Source organism: Cydia splendana, chromosome 21 (assembly GCF_910591565.1).
Source record: "Cydia splendana chromosome 21, ilCydSple1.2, whole genome shotgun sequence".
Taxonomy (NCBI): domain Eukaryota; kingdom Metazoa; phylum Arthropoda; class Insecta; order Lepidoptera; family Tortricidae; genus Cydia; species Cydia splendana.
Genome location: NC_085980.1, coordinates 1,673,461 through 1,691,189, shown reverse-complemented (window position 1 = coordinate 1,691,189; position 17,729 = coordinate 1,673,461). Strand labels below are relative to the sequence as shown.

The 17,729-nt window shown below is 37.2% G+C and overlaps 2 protein-coding genes across 3 annotated transcripts in view; one reads left to right on the top strand and one right to left on the bottom strand.

The window, feature by feature from the left end:
* Window positions 1-17,729, top strand: part of LOC134801168 (small ribosomal subunit protein bS18m) — a 168,673-nt gene that overhangs the window by 104,638 nt on the left and 46,306 nt on the right. The window lies entirely within an intron of this gene.
* Window positions 1-17,729, bottom strand: part of LOC134801106 (ABC transporter G family member 23) — a 147,276-nt gene that overhangs the window by 86,556 nt on the left and 42,991 nt on the right. The window contains exon 1 of one of the 2 annotated variants that reach the window (XM_063773634.1): window positions 5,420-5,598. The exons of the other annotated variant lie outside the window; for it this stretch is intronic. Coding sequence (XP_063629704.1) covers window positions 5,420-5,430 — 11 coding nt within the window. The 5' untranslated portion in view covers window positions 5,431-5,598. Of the gene's footprint in view, window positions 1-5,419; window positions 5,599-17,729 lie in introns of those variants that run through there. 2 annotated transcript variants of the gene reach the window in all.

Genomic DNA, 17,729 nt, shown 5'->3' with positions numbered 1-17,729 from the left:
ATTTTTATTATATAGAGGAGGCAAACGAGCGACGACGACGATTCGCTTGATGGTAAGCAATTACCTTTGCCCATAGATCCCTGTAACACCAGGGGGTTGCAAGTGCGTTGCCGGCATTTAAGACGGTAGTAGGCTCTTTTCTTGAAAGTTTGAGGGTCGTACCGGTAAACCTGGGGTTCGCGCGGCAACATAATCCCAAGATTCGGCGGATGCATATTATTTTACCTGGTGTATGCTTGCAACTCATAAACTTAGTCAAACTAAATCAAATCATTAGTTAATTTCAATAACGATTCTCTATTATATTTCAAGCATTTATTAGGGCGAGCGAAGCGAGCCCTATCACTAATCGACGAACTATGCATTCTTGTGGTACACTTTACGGAAAAACTACTGCACTGTTAGGTTTGAAATTTAACATAGTAATTTAAATTCATGTCTAGATGTGTTATCAAACATATAAATATCATTTTATAAACCTAAAAAAATAAAATAAAGTAATAATACTTTGTATTACTACTAGCGCCATCTGTTGGCAAAATGATGAATTAACATTCGTGCTAATGTTAATTATTTCTTTCTCTAACAGATGGCGTTAGTAATAAATAAATAAATAAATATTGGACATTCTTATACAAATTGACTACTTAAGAAGGCTTGTGTTGTGGGTATTCAGACAATACGATACCTATGTGGTGTTTTCAAGTTCAATAATGTCGATGGCGCTTACGCCATTAACAACGATGAATACCAAAGTGGGTACAATTTTGGATTCAACCCACCTCGCTTCACTTGGTTTGATTCCCATTTTAGCAATTAAGTTTTTGTGAATACCTACTAGAACAATCAATCTTGCTGTATATTTACTGCAGAGGTCAATTTACTCGTAAGTTTTGAGACGCTGACGATGTGATGATCAGTCATGTTGTGTTAGCAAACTTAAATCGGGTATTTTCAGTTCGTGATACAGTTTTGGCGCCATTCATTTATTACGTAAGACGATTTTGGGGTGGAGGGGGGTTGAACATATCTTATTTTTTCTTACAAGGGGGTGGGAGGGGGTTTTCATAGTTCTTAAGTAAGATCACAAAGATGCGATATTTTTTTTAATTTCTATGAAATTATGACTTATAAAATAATACTTCCACACTCTATGCTATCAAACACGGTGCAGAGTTAGCTTAAACGAGCTCAAGTACCTTTGTACAGGTACAAATAAACATTCATAAAAATATTTTTTTGAAAATAAATTTATATTGGTGGCTGGACGGGGTCAGCCTATTCTTATTATTTCTTACATAGGGGAGGGAGGGGGTCAAAAGCTGGCAAAAATTGTCTTACGTAATTAATGAATGGCGCCTTTAGTGTTACTATTGCTTGGAACTGCTAAAATTATAAATAAAGATAAGCATAATTAATACAAACTTCAGTGACTTAGGGCCGATACAGACGGACTACAACCCGACTGCAACTTGTATGGGAACTGCACGCCAATCGAAACGTCTGCGTGCAGTTCAGCAAAATGACCCAGTACCCTGGCAGTACCTAGTGGAACTCAGGTTTGGTGTAACAAAGGCACATTATGGTTTGGTCATCCGACTCATCTTGATGAGCACTTAGGAGAGTAGTACCCAAGATAGAGCCGATGCCGAACCCTGGCAGTACCTAGTGGAGCTCGGGTTTGATGCAACATACATAGACACACGCTGTTTTGGATATCCGACTCGTCATGATGATCACTGGGTAGATCAGTACTTTCAGTACCCAAGATAGCTGATGCTGAACCCTGACAGTGCCTAATGGAGCTCGGGTTTTATACAACATAGGCACACGCTGTTTTGGTCGTGCAACTCGTCTTGATGAGAACTTAGGAAAGTAGTACCCAAGATAGAGCTGATGCTGAACCCTGGCTGAACCTAGTGGAACTCGATCAGGTTTGATGCAACCTAGACACACGCTATTTTGGACATCCGACTCGTCATGATGAGCACTTGGGAGAACAGTACCCAAGATAGAACTCATGCTGAACCCTGGCAGTACCTAGTGGAACTCAGGTTTATTGCAACATAGGCACACGCTGTTTTGGCCATCCGACTCGTCTTGATGAGCACTTAGGAGATTAGTACCCAAGATAGAGCTGATGCTAAACCCTGGCTGTACCTAGTGGAACTCAGGTTTGGTGCAACATAGGCACACGCTGTTTTGGTCATCTGACACGTCTTAATGAGAACTTGGAAGAGCAGTACCCAAGATAGAGCTGATGCTGGACCCTGGCTGTACCTAGTGGAACTGTGTGTGTTAGTTTATGTGCGGAGCAGCGTGATTACCGCCAGTAGGTGTCCAGACGGGATAGTTTTTCGATCAATTGTGTGGAGTGGACGCAAAAATAAATTCAAGTACATTGGCTCGCTGACCCAACATTATGTAGGAAAGCCAGTTGGACTCCTTACAAAAAGTACTGGGCGACCGTGTAGGATGTAATGCACTTATGAAATTGTATATTACGTGTGGATGATATTGGCAATTTGATTTTGTCGTCTGGACACGTTTTTAAAGGACAAAGTAAAAGCTGTAACAGACAGGCGTACCGGACAGCAACCGGTTCGGTACGTTAAGGTAGAAAACCTCCGCGAGCCCTTACAAAGCTCTGCTTTTTGCTAGTATTATAATAATTTGAATATTAACATTAGATTAATGAGAGTCCGGCTGCGCATGCGACCCAGAAACCGAAGTGCGAAACGCATGACTCAACTAAAATGAATCTTGGGTAAGATTGCCCAACGATTCGCGGTAATTACCTATTATTATCTTATATCTGTGCGGTTGCACTTGCTGCTAACGCACGTAGTTTAGGACGTGTACAACTTTTTATACATGTTATTTTGTATTAAATAAATATTACGAGAAAAACTTACACAAATCGACCTAGCCCCACAATAAGCTCAATAAGACTTGTATTGTAGGAACTATTTAGACGACGATATAAATAATGTATTCATAATTCAGAAACCAATATCTGAACCCCTAGTCCCTAGTGTATATTTCAATTGATAGCATGACGATCGTTTGCGTTATGTCTATTTTTGTATGGTATTTTGAACAGCTCGCCAAGCGTGATGTTTTGGAAACTCAAAATCCCATAAAATGACACTTAAAGCAAACGTCACGAAACTATCGAATGAAATTTACACTAGGGATACCGTATAAATAAACCAGGATTTGAACCCGGGACCTCCTGCTTCGTAGGCAGGGTCACTACCGACTATTAATAAGCTAGAAGGCCGTATAAAGATACAAACTTATTTGGTTGGCAACTTCTGTTAATAAAAGTTGCCGTGCAACTAGTGATCTTGCCGCAGGGCATTTTCATTTAACCTTTGGAAAACCCGATACTATCGAAAACCCTTGGCCTTTATCAACTTTCGACATGGGTTTTGCCCCATGGGAAATACGAAACTTTTACTTCTTGCTCGTCTATTCGATAAAAATACCTTAGGCCTTTATATCGAGAAGAATCGATGCTATACAGTGACCACCAGTTTTATTTTTCTTCTTTATCGTTCCCTCATTACTGAGGATTACTGAGGATCACGACCACATGATTGTAATTTTTCTCCAATTTGTGCGGTCATAAACCATGTGGACTGCACCGTGCAGACTGCCACGGCCTACACATCGAACTACAGGGGCCCATTTCTCGAACGGTATTAGTTCACGAACTGTCAAGTCGTATGGGTTACCATGGCAACACACTAATAATATTAGACTAATACCGTTCGAGAAATGGGCCCCAGGGATATCATATATATATTACTGTCATCGTCGTTGTATTGTAGTTAATCCAAATGATATACACAGATGACAGATGACGCAGAAATAAGAGATTGTAGTGACGTATTACAAGTTAATGAGGCTGACCTGGCTATATCGAGAACGGAAGGAGCGAAGGCGACCGACTCCAAATTGCTAGCTAGCTCAGAAAATTCCTGCTATTTAGTAATCGGCAGAGGAATTTCCAAGCGTGTCGGAGATTTATGTAATCAGTTACTTTGTCGGGTTTTATTATAATGTACAAATGTAGTGTTAAGTGACCATCTGGAGGCAAGATAACGATCATTGAGAGAAAACGCCAATCGAAACTTAAATAATATATTGGAAACGGCGGGTAGGTATGTCAGAGTCAGAGAGCACACAGAGCACACTACGTATTCGCAGCGAGTGTGTGATTCAACTATAGTCTAAGGCTGGGCGGTCTAATGAGTGGCCTACACGGCAAATTTACTCTTCAATTCGGTATCTTGGCCTTTTTGGGGTTGAGCCCTGGCGCTCCATGTCTATTCAAAGATATGTTCACCGGAAGGAACACAAGTTCGTCACAGAAGACCGAAGAGCCTGGAAGCTTCATCGCTAATAACATCAGTGTAATAATCGATCGTATCGTGATCGTGTATCGATTTTTTTATGAAACGAGTCGACGTCAGTCGGATTGTTTCGCAACCGTGCTGCAGGAGCCTAGTTAATTGTGACGTGGGCAATCTATTCATCCTTCCTGTGTTGGTCAATCTGTAAGGCATCTAATACACTAACGCTAACACAATGTGTTTAGGTATTGACTATTGAGGTATTCTATAAAAAAAGTCTACTTTGAACTTTGTCGGGGTGTTATGGCAGCTACCATAAAAATCTGCAAAAATCTGTATAATATACCGTTGAACTTAGAGTTAAATTATCAAATGTTATCATGAAAAATATCGGCTTATTAGCTTTAAGTGTTAGAAATAGCGTCACGGACCCGAAACTTCTGGGGCCCATTTCTCGAACGGTATTAGACCCATATTATTAGTCTACGAACACGAACTGTCAAGTCGTATGGGTTACCATGGCAACACACTAATAATATTAGACTAATACCATTCGAGAAATGGGCCCCTGGCATGTCCCTGTTTGTGAGCATCTCTTGCACTCAGATACGCGTATATATTCTATCAGATGTGACTTTAGGTAAGTACCTACTTTATTAGTAACTAATACATAGTTGAAGTGGTTTGGTTTTTTTTTATTGAGGTGGTTTGGGCATTTATTAAAGGTCGAATCGGCTTGATACTTGTCATTGAAATTTTATCGACCTTTCGATAGAAATCTGAGAAATGAAAGTGTTAAATGTCTATGTCTAAAATGTTACCCAATTATTTATGCACTTTACCTTTTAGGACCTACTCAAAAATATTTTGGCCCAAATATCCGGTTTTGTATTTTTAAATTTAAATATGTTCCTACATTTATAAAAATTAAAGTGTACAATCTCTATTGTTGCTTATATAATTTTTGCACAGCACGCACTAAAATAAAATAAAATATTAATTAACAATCCTTAAAATAGTTAATAACTAATTAAAATATTGTACATTCTAAAACTCACGTTATAAGCATTATGCTGTCAGCTTCCTTGTATCATAAACACACACACAACACAACACCGAGCACAGCACTATTTTTTAAATTTTAAAATTCGAATGATGTTCGCGCGTTCGTCTTGACGGCCAGCTCGCGTCCGTATTCGCGCGCGTTTCTTCGCTGACTGTCTATGGCGAGTTTTTTTTTAACTGGCGAAGGCAAGCGGCCAGTGTGCCAACAGTGACGCAAGGCGTTTGGGCAACGTTTTAATTCGCTGGGTTTTTTCATTGCCTCAGCCACGCGGCCTGATTCTGTTTATTAATTGCTTGCTATTGTTTGATGTTTTAGTTGGAACTATCATAATAAACATTGTTAGTTAAAGAAGAAATGTGTACTCGATTTGTTCACATTGCCTTTTTGCAGATTATCCTGTCGTTTAAGGCGTATTAAAAATGAAATTGATATTTAAAAAAACTCAACTGAAACGCATATCACAATTTATTGGTGTGTGCGAATCGTCTCATGTTCGTGTTCATATATAAATATCTTTTAAAAATAACAAATCGAGATGAGATGTTTAAATACGAATAGGTCTATTCGTATTGAAACATCTCATCTCTCTGTATGTTAGCTTGAATTTGAAATTGTGTAAGTAAGTATTCTAATAAAAAAATCGAAATAGATTTTTACATGCTACTAACTCGCTGTAAATGTTCTTATGCAACATGAAAATGTATGAAACGTTTCTGCTAAGGTCCAAGGTACGCGCAAACAGGTCTCGTAAGATTTACTCAACCACCGTCATAAGATGACTCATTAAGTATTGGTTTAACAATAAGTTACATAAAAAAAATTTACGTTAATTATGTATTTCTTGGAAACTTAGTTAAAAATGCTTACATAAAAAAATATTTTACCCGCGTCATCGGATTTGGATTCATTCAAGATAAACATTTTTCTGAAGTCTGAAAGTCTGTCTTTGACGGCCTACGAAGCAGGGGGCCTACCGTGAAAACCGAAATTCGCAAATTGCGGGGTTCTTTGTCTTTTACTCCAATGAAGGCGTAATTAGAGTGACAGAGCGGCAATTTGCGAACTTCGATTTTCGCGGTTATAACCCCAGGAGGTTCCGGCGCGTTCGAATCCTGGTAAGGGCATTTATTTGTGTTTATTTCAAATATTTTTTCCTGAGTTATGGATGTTTTCTATGTATATAAGTGTTTATATATATAGATGGTCAAGCAAATCTTGTCAGTAGAAAAAGGCGCGAAATTCAAATTTTCTATGGGACGATATCCCTTCGCGCCTACATTTTTCAAATTTGCCGCGTTTTTCTACTGACAAGATCTGCTTGACCAAGTATAACTATATATTATATTATATATATCGTCGTCTAGTAGGTACCCACAAGCCTTATTGAGCTTTCTGTAGGACTATGTATCTGTATAAAATTGTCATACAATACATATTTAGGTATTTATTGATCTTAAATTTACAATATTTGTCCCTTCATAATCTGTCTATTCTGTTTGAGATATTTTTATGGTACTTAATCCACTGAATTTATTCAAAACCATAGACATTGAGATCAAATTGCCGGAATTTTCTCTGTCACTCTAATTACGCCTTCATTGGAGTAAAAGAGAAAGATCCCCGCCATTTTCAAGATCAAAAAAGGCCCTCAGTAATTCAGATATATGCCTGACGTTGGCCCTCAAGGTCCAGCAAATGTTCTGGAAACTTACCAACTTTTTGCACTGACCTTAAACGCAACACAACCTGTTTTAAGAAGGAAGAAAGTATTTATTTAAAAAAGAAGGATCTTGCGTTCAATGAACTCGAGACAAAAATAACTTTTGACCAACGGATAAATGAATTGCGGAAAAGTACGGCCTCGTCGGACAACGCCGCTGCCAGACAAGCAATTAAGTCATATTTATATATCTTTAATAAAGATTAGGTTGTAAATGTATTGGTTCTTAAATTCGGTAATGTAAAGGTATTTACAAATTTAAAAGTGGAAAAATTACTGTCTTGGGTGAGACTTGAACTCACGGCCACTGGATCGATACTCCAGCGCCCTGCCATCTAAGCCACCAAGACCTCATCCATAGCCAGCCAATATTTCTACCATATGGGTCTAGGGGACCGTAAAAGCGTTACACTTCTTAATAGCATAGTTCGCAGACGTTTCTGCTTGTTAAAAATTAAATTAAGGTTATATCTATCTACAGTTTAATATATACCCATGAGGTTAATTAGTGTGCTAACTATGTATTTTATAGGTGCCAACATAATATTAATCTCTTTGGGTTTGTACCCTATGAGATAAGTCTGCAACGATTTTGTTAGCACACGTAGTGCAAGTGCAAGTCATACATAATTTCATAGAGGTTTGACGTTTAAAATAACACTGGCACTGCGTGTGCTATCAGAATCGTTGCAGACTTATCTTGGTCTTACTCTGTCTTTTTTGTTAAGTTTTTAGAGAAAGTTAAACTTTTGACGCGTAGTCTGATCCGCCACTTTTGATGGGGTCTGTAACCCTAAAACAGGTTCAATTTTTTAAATGAGATTCTGATGGCAGCTAGCCAATCCTGCTGCTATGCAAAAACGGTTTTTCCTAACTTTTTAATCATGGACGATTGGCATTTACAAATTTGTTATTAATAATGCCTCTACATGCATGTCGTATAAAGGCCCAGAATCCGGGGCGTGACATTTACGTCATTGCCTGTTCAAAAACAAAAAAAAAACCGGGCAAGTGCGAGTCGGACTCGCGCACGAAGGGTTCCGTACCATAATGAAAAAAAAACGAAAAAAAAAACGAAAAAAAAAATGCAAAAAAAAACGGTCACCCATCCAAGTACTGACCACGCCCGACGTTGCTTAACTTTGGTCAAAAATCACGTTTGTTGTATGGGAGCCCCATTTAAATCTTTATTTTATTCTGTTTTTAGTATTTGTTGTTATAGCGGCAACAGAAATACATCATCTGTGAAAATTTCAACTGTCTAGCTATCACGGTTCGTGAGATACAGCCTGGTGACAGACGGACGGACGGACGGACGGACAGCGAAGTCTTAGTAATAGGGTCCCGTTTTACCTTTTGGGTACGGAACCCTAAAAACCTGCAATCTGCGATAGTACTCAGTTATACGCATTGGAAGGGCCGACAACAATTTTGTTTTATTTGGGCCTTGAGGAAAACAACCTTGGAGGTGCATTCGATTTTACATTGTGGTCTTATTTTGTGATCAAGTGCAGTGCATCTTGCTTGCACTGCACTAATATGCATGAGTATGTGCGATGCACTGTGATGTGAGTCAAAATTAGATGAATTTGTGACCTTCCTGTAATGAATTGGTCGGTTCGAAAGTAGCTACACATACACATATTTCAACGCAATTCATGTACAGTCGACGTCAAAGATATGTTTACACTTTTGCACCTTACTCCCTTGCATAATAAGGCAAAAAATGTAAACATATCTTTGACGTCGACTGTACGTAATTCAAAATTATTCTCGAATAATCAATACCCAACGAACCGAAATAAAATTGAAGTTTAACAATCTGATTTTGAGAAATTATTTTTTTTTAACATTAGACTGTTTTATTTAATATATATTTACAATATTTACAAAGGTATTACATCAATTTTAGACGAAACCTAATGTCACCTGGGGCATAGTCCCCAGGACACTGGCCGCATTTCCCCGCTGTATGGTTAAACTCAGCCTTTGGGCTAAATATGACCCTGCTCGTAGGTCGCCAGACACCCCAACATGTTTTAGGGAAATAAAGTGCAGTGCAGAAATAAATTAATAAATTTAACATTTTTATAAGCCCCTCCAACCTAACTTCAACTGTTAATTTACTAAGAGCATCGGCCGCTTCCGCTTCAGTTCTTCTTTTTCATACAAACGTAGTCCTCATTTTCCTCTCTGGACTGGATACCTATTAACATTATTAAATAGTAGATTGTTAACCAAGGGTTGAAAGGCACCCATTTCTGTCGAGGTAGTTTGGCGCTCGAACGCAGTGAGAGCGCCAATAGTCCGAGACGGAAATGGTGCCTTTCACCCGAGTTAAACACTCTACTTTTCATATCGAATGCGAGGAAACCAAACAAGACAAGGCAATTTCGTAAAATCAGTAATTGAAGTATACCTAATAGACCTACGGCCATGATTTTTTCCTTAAGACTTACTTGCAATCGGAGACTTTACATGTATGAAGATTAATAACCCCTAGCGAAAATCATTTAGATTGCAATATTTACGAAAACACACATTTTTTAACAAACTGCAGTATTTTAAAAATGATTTGTTCAATATAGTATGAAAATCAGCGGGATTGCCTCTTACTTTTTAATTTTATACTTTTTCGTTCTAAAAGCCGCAACAGACTACCGGACCGCGCCGCGACCTTGGTGCGCCGCACCATGTAATAACATAATAAAAGTATTTTAAATATTAAATAACAATTTAATTAATAATATAAGAATGTTTTATCTTGTATTTTATTTTATTTTCATGAATATAGTGCTAAATAACTTTTAAAACCAATTTAATATCGTACAAACGTTTAACTGTGGCTGTATAAGATTCTGCCTTTGCTTATTTACGCAAGTGTAAGGTTTAAAAAAATATTTTTGGTGTATTCCTTTTGGTTCCCGTCTTATGAAATCGAGTAAATAGAATTCAACGAAAGAAATCAAGAATAAATTGTTTTTAACAATTTACTTACATCATTTTGTATAAAAAAAGGATCAACGTGGGATTAGTAAAATTAAACAATTACCAATTGTTCCAGACGAGGAAATAAAGACACTATTTTTCCAATTTGTTTCTACCCGGTTGTTTGTGGGACGGGGACGCAGAGGAGTACACCATTTTTCTGCACTAGAGCATAAACGTATCACTTTCTGCGCACCTTCTAGAACAACAACGACCCACTTTCAGAGCATGAGATATGAAAAATATTTTGACATAGTTTGTTGTATGTCAACCACAGCTATGCACTTATGTTTGATTTTATCGATTCTTTCATTATTATAACTTATAAGAGTTAGGAGCATTTAAAATTTGTATGAAATCGCTCGTAATTTTTACACAAATAAAAAACGTTATTGACTGGACTTTTGATGAAATAAATAAATAAATAAATATTGGGGACATCTTACACAGATCAAACCTAGCCCCAAACTAAGCAAAGCTTGTACTATGGGTGCTAGGCGACGATATACATACTTATATAGATAAATACATACTTATATACATAGAAAACACCCATGACTCAGGAACAAATATTAGTGTTCATCACACAAATAAATGCCCTTACTGGGATTCGAACCCAGGACCATCGGCTTCGCAGGCAGGGTCACTACCCACTAGGCCAGACCGGTCGTCAAATATAGTAAACATATTGTAACTCAATCGCTGCTATAAATAAATACGTACGGGAAAATTCCAAGTTCTTTAGCCTGTCGTTTTTTACATAAATTGAATAACATTACGTAGCAGACGTACGTAGCTGGTAAATGAGCAACATTAATTAAAATTAAAAGCTCCGTACGAAGAACACTTTTTATTGACCACTGGTAGATCTTATGTCTTTGCAATAAGAGCTACAATTGTTTGTTAACAGTGTGGATTGTACGTCGGTGGCGTAAAAAATGGTTTACACATGTAGTTGTTTATCAACATTTTATTTGGACGAGATTCGTATCTTTTGAGTTTTTAGGTTTATTGCCGAGCTGCCGTCATGTGATGTATAACACCTTGTTGAAAAACTTGAATCCTGTTATTGGTTGTCCAATTTCTAAGATTATGGTCGCCATAGATTTACTATGGCGCACTTGATCTTAGAAAAGCGGACAGACTATACCTCGTGACGGCTAAACTATACCCTGCCTGCATTTAATAGGTAACCGGAGTCGCTTTTAAGAACTTACCCCTCTGACGAAAACCTTGCACAATTGTGCATACTTTTATATGGACTTATGTACGTTTATCTGACATATACAGGGTGTAATCGTTAAGTGTAGCCAGGCGATATTTCAGTAAATATAACAGATATCAGAAAACTTCAAATTGATATCGAAAGTGCGTTACCCAATGAGTAAAATTACATTAATAACTTTTTTAAATAAAAGCAAAAATATCCCAAACATTAACTTCAAACCCTCCCATACATTTAGTACGACGACTCACCCCTCAAAGAACGCCGTCGGTGTCGTAAGAGATAAAACTGCTTGAGATTCATTATTTGCTATAGTAAACTGTAATAAAATAATAAAACTACCGTTTATGAAATAATAAATCTAACATTTAACTTATTTTTTAAGGAAGTACATTTTTTGTTTACGGTAGTTGCTCGAAGTGACGCCCTTCTTGTGCGATACATTGACGGACTCTCATAAATGTTTCTAAATGAACTTTTCTCAAAATTTGCGTTGTGATTAAAAAATAAATGTTAGATTTATTATTTCATAAACGGTAGTTTTATTATTTTATTACAGTTTATTATCGCAAATAATGAATCTCAAGCAGTTTTGTCTCTAGGGGTGGGTCGCCGTTCTAAATGTATGGGAGGGTTTGAAGTTAATTTTTGGGATATTACTACGTTTATTTAAAAAAAGTTATTAATGTAATTTTACTCATTGGGTAACGCACTTTCGATATTAATTTGAATTTTTCTGATATCTGTTATATTTACGGAATTATCGCCTGGCCACACTTAACGATTACACCTTGTATAGGTAGCTATTTGTACGTTACGTACAAGAGTGATTCTCAAAATTGTGGCATCTTAACCTGTCATCGAGTTTTTGAATTGAATGTATGTTTATTTGCTCTTTTTCATATGAAACAAAAATGTATCTAGATAAAATAAAACAATGTTTATCGAGGCCAAGTCATTATTTTTATTTAAATTTAATACTTATATTTATAAAAAATAAAGAGTAGCACTTTTTACTGTAACCTGTCTTGTCCAAAAGCATCCCTCTTCCAGTTTTAGTTCTTTAGATTTTATAAGCACCAATTTATGTAAATAAAATATCATGCTATATAATAACATAAACAATACCTTTTAAAATGTACTTTGCACAGGCCTTATATACAGGATGATTCATGAGACGTGAGCAGGACTAATCCTGCACACTCAGTAACTGATAATTGATCGATCACCGTCGTATTTAGGAGAAACAACAACACTTTTTCCTATTTTTAACTTTTTGGTGAGGACAAATTTAATTCTCAACAATCATGGTCACCCTACAGGACCTAATTAATAAACATAAAACCTCTTTAACCGTAATGGCATTTTGATAACGAAGAAAATAAACTGTCAAACTTGAGTGAGATACGAGTTTTCAAAAGTAACCAGACCGTGATGACAGTAATGACATTCAATTTGACACAGAATATCGGTAGTTTAGTATTCTAATTTTAGGGTGACCATGCATGTCGTAAAAAAATTAATAACTTTTTTTTTCAACACGACTAGAAAATTAACGTTAACCTCACTAATACTGATACGAAACAGTTGCTTATAATTAACGATATGCGCAGTGTTAGTCCTGCTCACGTCTCCTGAATCACCCTGTATATATTTTTTACAGCAATATTCACGCACGAAGTTTGTCCAAGGATATTTTCTCTGTTAACCTGTACCAAACTGTACATGCGCGGTATTGCATCTGACTCATACACAGAAAAAAATATTTAGATCATAACTATGGCAAAATATTAGGTAAGTATCAAGCTAACCACCGTAGGGTACCATTATGACCCAAGTGTCGTAGTTTCGTAGAGACAAGTGGTTAAAGGCAGAAATCTGGGGTTTTGTAACGGAATTTGACAAGTTTACCAATAACATTTATTTTTTATGTACAAATACATTCAAAAAATTGAAAAAATAAAAACAAACAAAAAAATTTTTTTTTGGCGAAATTTACCTAAGCCCATATTATATTTTTTCCTTCTTTTGACTTCAGAAATGCGTGGTTAAAATTATTCGGTTTCCTCATGTTACAGGGTCAAACCGATCACTGTGTTATGTCTTTCCTGTAGACATACACAAGAGTTAAGGGCTATAAAGGTTAATTTTCTTATTTAACCCTTATCCACGTGAAAAGGTCCTCCTTTTATTAAGAGAACTATGATCTACGAACTAAAATCATTGCTTACATGCCCAAAAGCTGTTAACTATTGCCCACAGGAGAGAAAAATGTACTGTTCGCGATAACACACTAGTTTTCTCTCCTGTGGGCAATAGTTAACAGCTTGTGGGCATGTAAGTAATGATTTTATCATAGTTCTTTAAATAAAAGGAGGACCTTTTCACGTGGATAAGGGTTAAATAAGAAAATTAACCTTTATAGCCCTTAACTCTTGTGTATGTCTACAGGAAAGACATAACACAGTGATCTGTTTGACCCTACACCGTGTATAATAACACTAGCAAAAAGCAGAGCTTTGTAAGGGCTCGCGGAGGTTTTCTACCTTAACGTACCGAACCGGTTGCTGTCCGGTACGCCTGTCTGTTACAGCTTTTACTTTGTCCTTTAAAAACGTGTCCAGACGACAAAATCAAATTGCCAATATCATCCACACGTAATATACAATTTCATAAGTGCATTACATCCTACACGGTCGCCCAGTACTTTTTGTAAGGAGTCCAACTGGCTTTCCTACATAATGTTGGGTCAGCGAGCCAATGTACTTGAATTTATTTTTGCGTCCACTCCACACAATTGATCGAAAAACTATCCCGTCTGGACACCTACTGGCGGTAATCACGCTGCTCCGCACATAAACTAACACACACAGTTCCACTAGGTACAGCCAGGGTCCAGCATCAGCTCTATCTTGGGTACTGCTCTTCCAAGTTCTCATTAAGACGTGTCAGATGACCAAAACAGCGTGTGCCTATGTTGCACCAAACCTGAGTTCCACTAGGTACAGCCAGGGTTTAGCATCAGCTCTATCTTGGGTACTAATCTCCTAAGTGCTCATCAAGACGAGTCGGATGGCCAAAACAGCGTGTGCCTATGTTGCAATAAACCTGAGTTCCACTAGGTACTGCCAGGGTTCAGCATGAGTTCTATCTTGGGTACTGTTCTCCCAAGTGCTCATCATGACGAGTCGGATGTCCAAAATAGCGTGTGTCTAGGTTGCATCAAACCTGATCGAGTTCCACTAGGTTCAGCCAGGGTTCAGCATCAGCTCTATCTTGGGTACTACTTTCCTAAGTTCTCATCAAGACGAGTTGCACGACCAAAACAGCGTGTGCCTATGTTGTATAAAACCCGAGCTCCATTAGGCACTGTCAGGGTTCAGCATCAGCTATCTTGGGTACTGAAAGTACTGATCTACCCAGTGATCATCATGACGAGTCGGATATCCAAAACAGCGTGTGTCTATGTATGTTGCATCAAACCCGAGCTCCACTAGGTACTGCCAGGGTTCGGCATCGGCTCTATCTTGGGTACTACTCTCCTAAGTGCTCATCAAGATGAGTCGGATGACCAAACCATAATGTGCCTTTGTTACACCAAACCTGAGTTCCACTAGGTACTGCCAGGGTACTGGGTCATTTTGCTGAACTGCACGCAGACGTTTCGATTGGCGTGCAGTTCCCATACAAGTTGCAGTCGGGTTGTAGTCCGTCTGTATCGGCCCTAAGTCACTGAAGTTTGTATTAATTATGCTTATCTTTATTTATAATTTTAGCAGTTCCAAGCAATAGTAACACTAAAGGCGCCATTCATTAATTACGTAAGACAATTTTTGCCAGCTTTTGACCCCCTCCCTCCCCTATGTAAGAAATAATAAGAATAGGCTGACCCCGTCCAGCCACCAATATAAATTTATTTTCAAAAAAATATTTTTATGAATGTTTATTTGTACCTGTACAAAGGTACTTGAGCTCGTTTAAGCTAACTCTGCACCGTGTTTGATAGCATAGAGTGTGGAAGTATTATTTTATAAGTCATAATTTCATAGAAATTAAAAAAAATATCGCATCTTTGTGATCTTACTTAAGAACTATGAAAACCCCCTCCCACCCCCTTGTAAGAAAAAATAAGATATGTTCAACCCCCCTCCACCCCAAAATCGTCTTACGTAATAAATGAATGGCGCCAAAACTGTATCTCGAACTGAAAATACCCGATTTAAGTTTGCTAACACAACATGACTGATCATCACATCGTCAGCGTCTCAAAACTTACGAGTAAATTGACCTCTGCAGTAAATATACAGCAAGATTGATTGTTCTAGTAGGTATTCACAAAAACTTAATTGCTAAAATGGGAATCAAACCAAGTGAAGCGAGGTGGGTTGAATCCAAAATTGTACCCACTTTGGTATTCATCGTTGTTAATGGCGTAAGCGCCATCGACATTATTGAACTTGAAAACACCACATAGGTATCGTATTGTCTGAATACCCACAACACAAGCCTTCTTAAGTAGTCAATTTGTATAAGAATGTCCAATATTTATTTATTTATTTATTACTAACGCCATCTGTTAGAGAAAGAAATAATTAACATTAGCACGAATGTTAATTCATCATTTTGCCAACAGATGGCGCTAGTAGTAATACAAAGTATTATTACTTTATTTTATTTTTTTAGGTTTATAAAATGATATTTATATGTTTGATAACACATCTAGACATGAATTTAAATTACTATGTTAAATTTCAAACCTAACAGTGCAGTAGTTTTTCCGTAAAGTGTACCACAAGAATGCATAGTTCGTCGATTAGTGATAGGGCTCGCTTCGCTCGCCCTAATAAACAATACCTTTTAAAATGTACTTTGCCTGGACCTTATGTTTCGTAGAGACAAGTGGTTAAAGGCAGCAATCTGGGGTTTTGTAACGGAATGTTAACTTTAACTTGTCTCTATTATTTTACGAATTTGGTATGGGGCCTAATGTAATAATATCATTTTAATATTGTATGTAGGTTTATTCATCTATGCTAAAAGTGAGACATTCGTATTTTTATCCGTTCAAGGGAAAAAATAAAAATGAATGTATTTTTTACTGTAACCTGCTTAACTTAAACTGTGTTCAATGTATAGGTTATTGTATGTCTTGAAAATAACTTCTTCATTTTCCGTTCCCTTTTGAAAATTTGGGGTATTTGAAGTGGTAAAACATATTTTTCATTATTAGAAGTAAAAAAAATACAAAAAATAATTTTTCATTATCTTTAACCTGTCGATGCCACTTTCTTGAGAATCACTCACAAAAAGCGATACATTTGACGTGCCCCTCCCCCGCAAAAATCGGCAGACTGTTTTGTACAGTACAGTCGCCATCAGATATATCGGAGCGGCCAAGGTGCTCACAAATATCGGAACACGCCCCTATTGTCAGGGCGTTAGAGCGCGTGTTCAGATATTGTGAACACCTTGGCCGCTCCGATATATCTGATGGCGACTGTACATGACAGATAAGGCGTCTCCAGTTACTAAATGGTCTAAGTCTGCCTGACAAGATTTTATTCGGCATGAGGAGGGACCATTTTCATTTATAGTTAACATACCTACTGTCAAATTTCTATGAAAGTATGACGTTTGTAATGACACTCCCTCACTTTGTTCATTCAAATTAGTGCAAAGTTAGCCTGGACAGACCCTATCTGTATAGGTAATATTTAAAATTTGAAAACAGGAAACTTGCATTCCATAAAAGCATTATAATTATAAGTTCCCTTTATCTTTAATTTACATAAATTGTAGCCATCTTTGCTAGACGGTCAAGATGGCGTCTAAGTCTAATGGAATCAATTAAATTTATATCTTAATGTAAGCCTATTATAGTAAACACCGCTATAATGGACGTGGAACCAATAGACTTTCAATTATGCCTCTGCCATTTTGAAAAAAATCCAAAACCTGAATGGACAATAAAAATTTCACGAAATCGGCTTAATCGACTGAGTATGGCGACCTGTAGAAGAGAACATCCGGACATGCGAAAGCATTTTTGCCCAAGCTGAACGAAGACCTTCGCTAACGCTCGGTCAATTATAAATACAATAGTAACTCTTCTCTATCTGTTATCTTTTCACGCTTAAACCGCTGAACCAATTTAGATGAAATTTGGAAGATCGTTTGATGCCTAAAGAAGGACATAATATGATAGTTTTTATCAATCATCATCATCATTTAACGCAGACGAATTTGCGAGAAGAAGCTATTGTTCTTATAAGGAGATTTAACATGGTCAATTTTAATTGCATATAAGTACATGTACCAACATGTACTTAATTGAAGTGGGCACATTATCAACCAATTTAATTAAGAAGG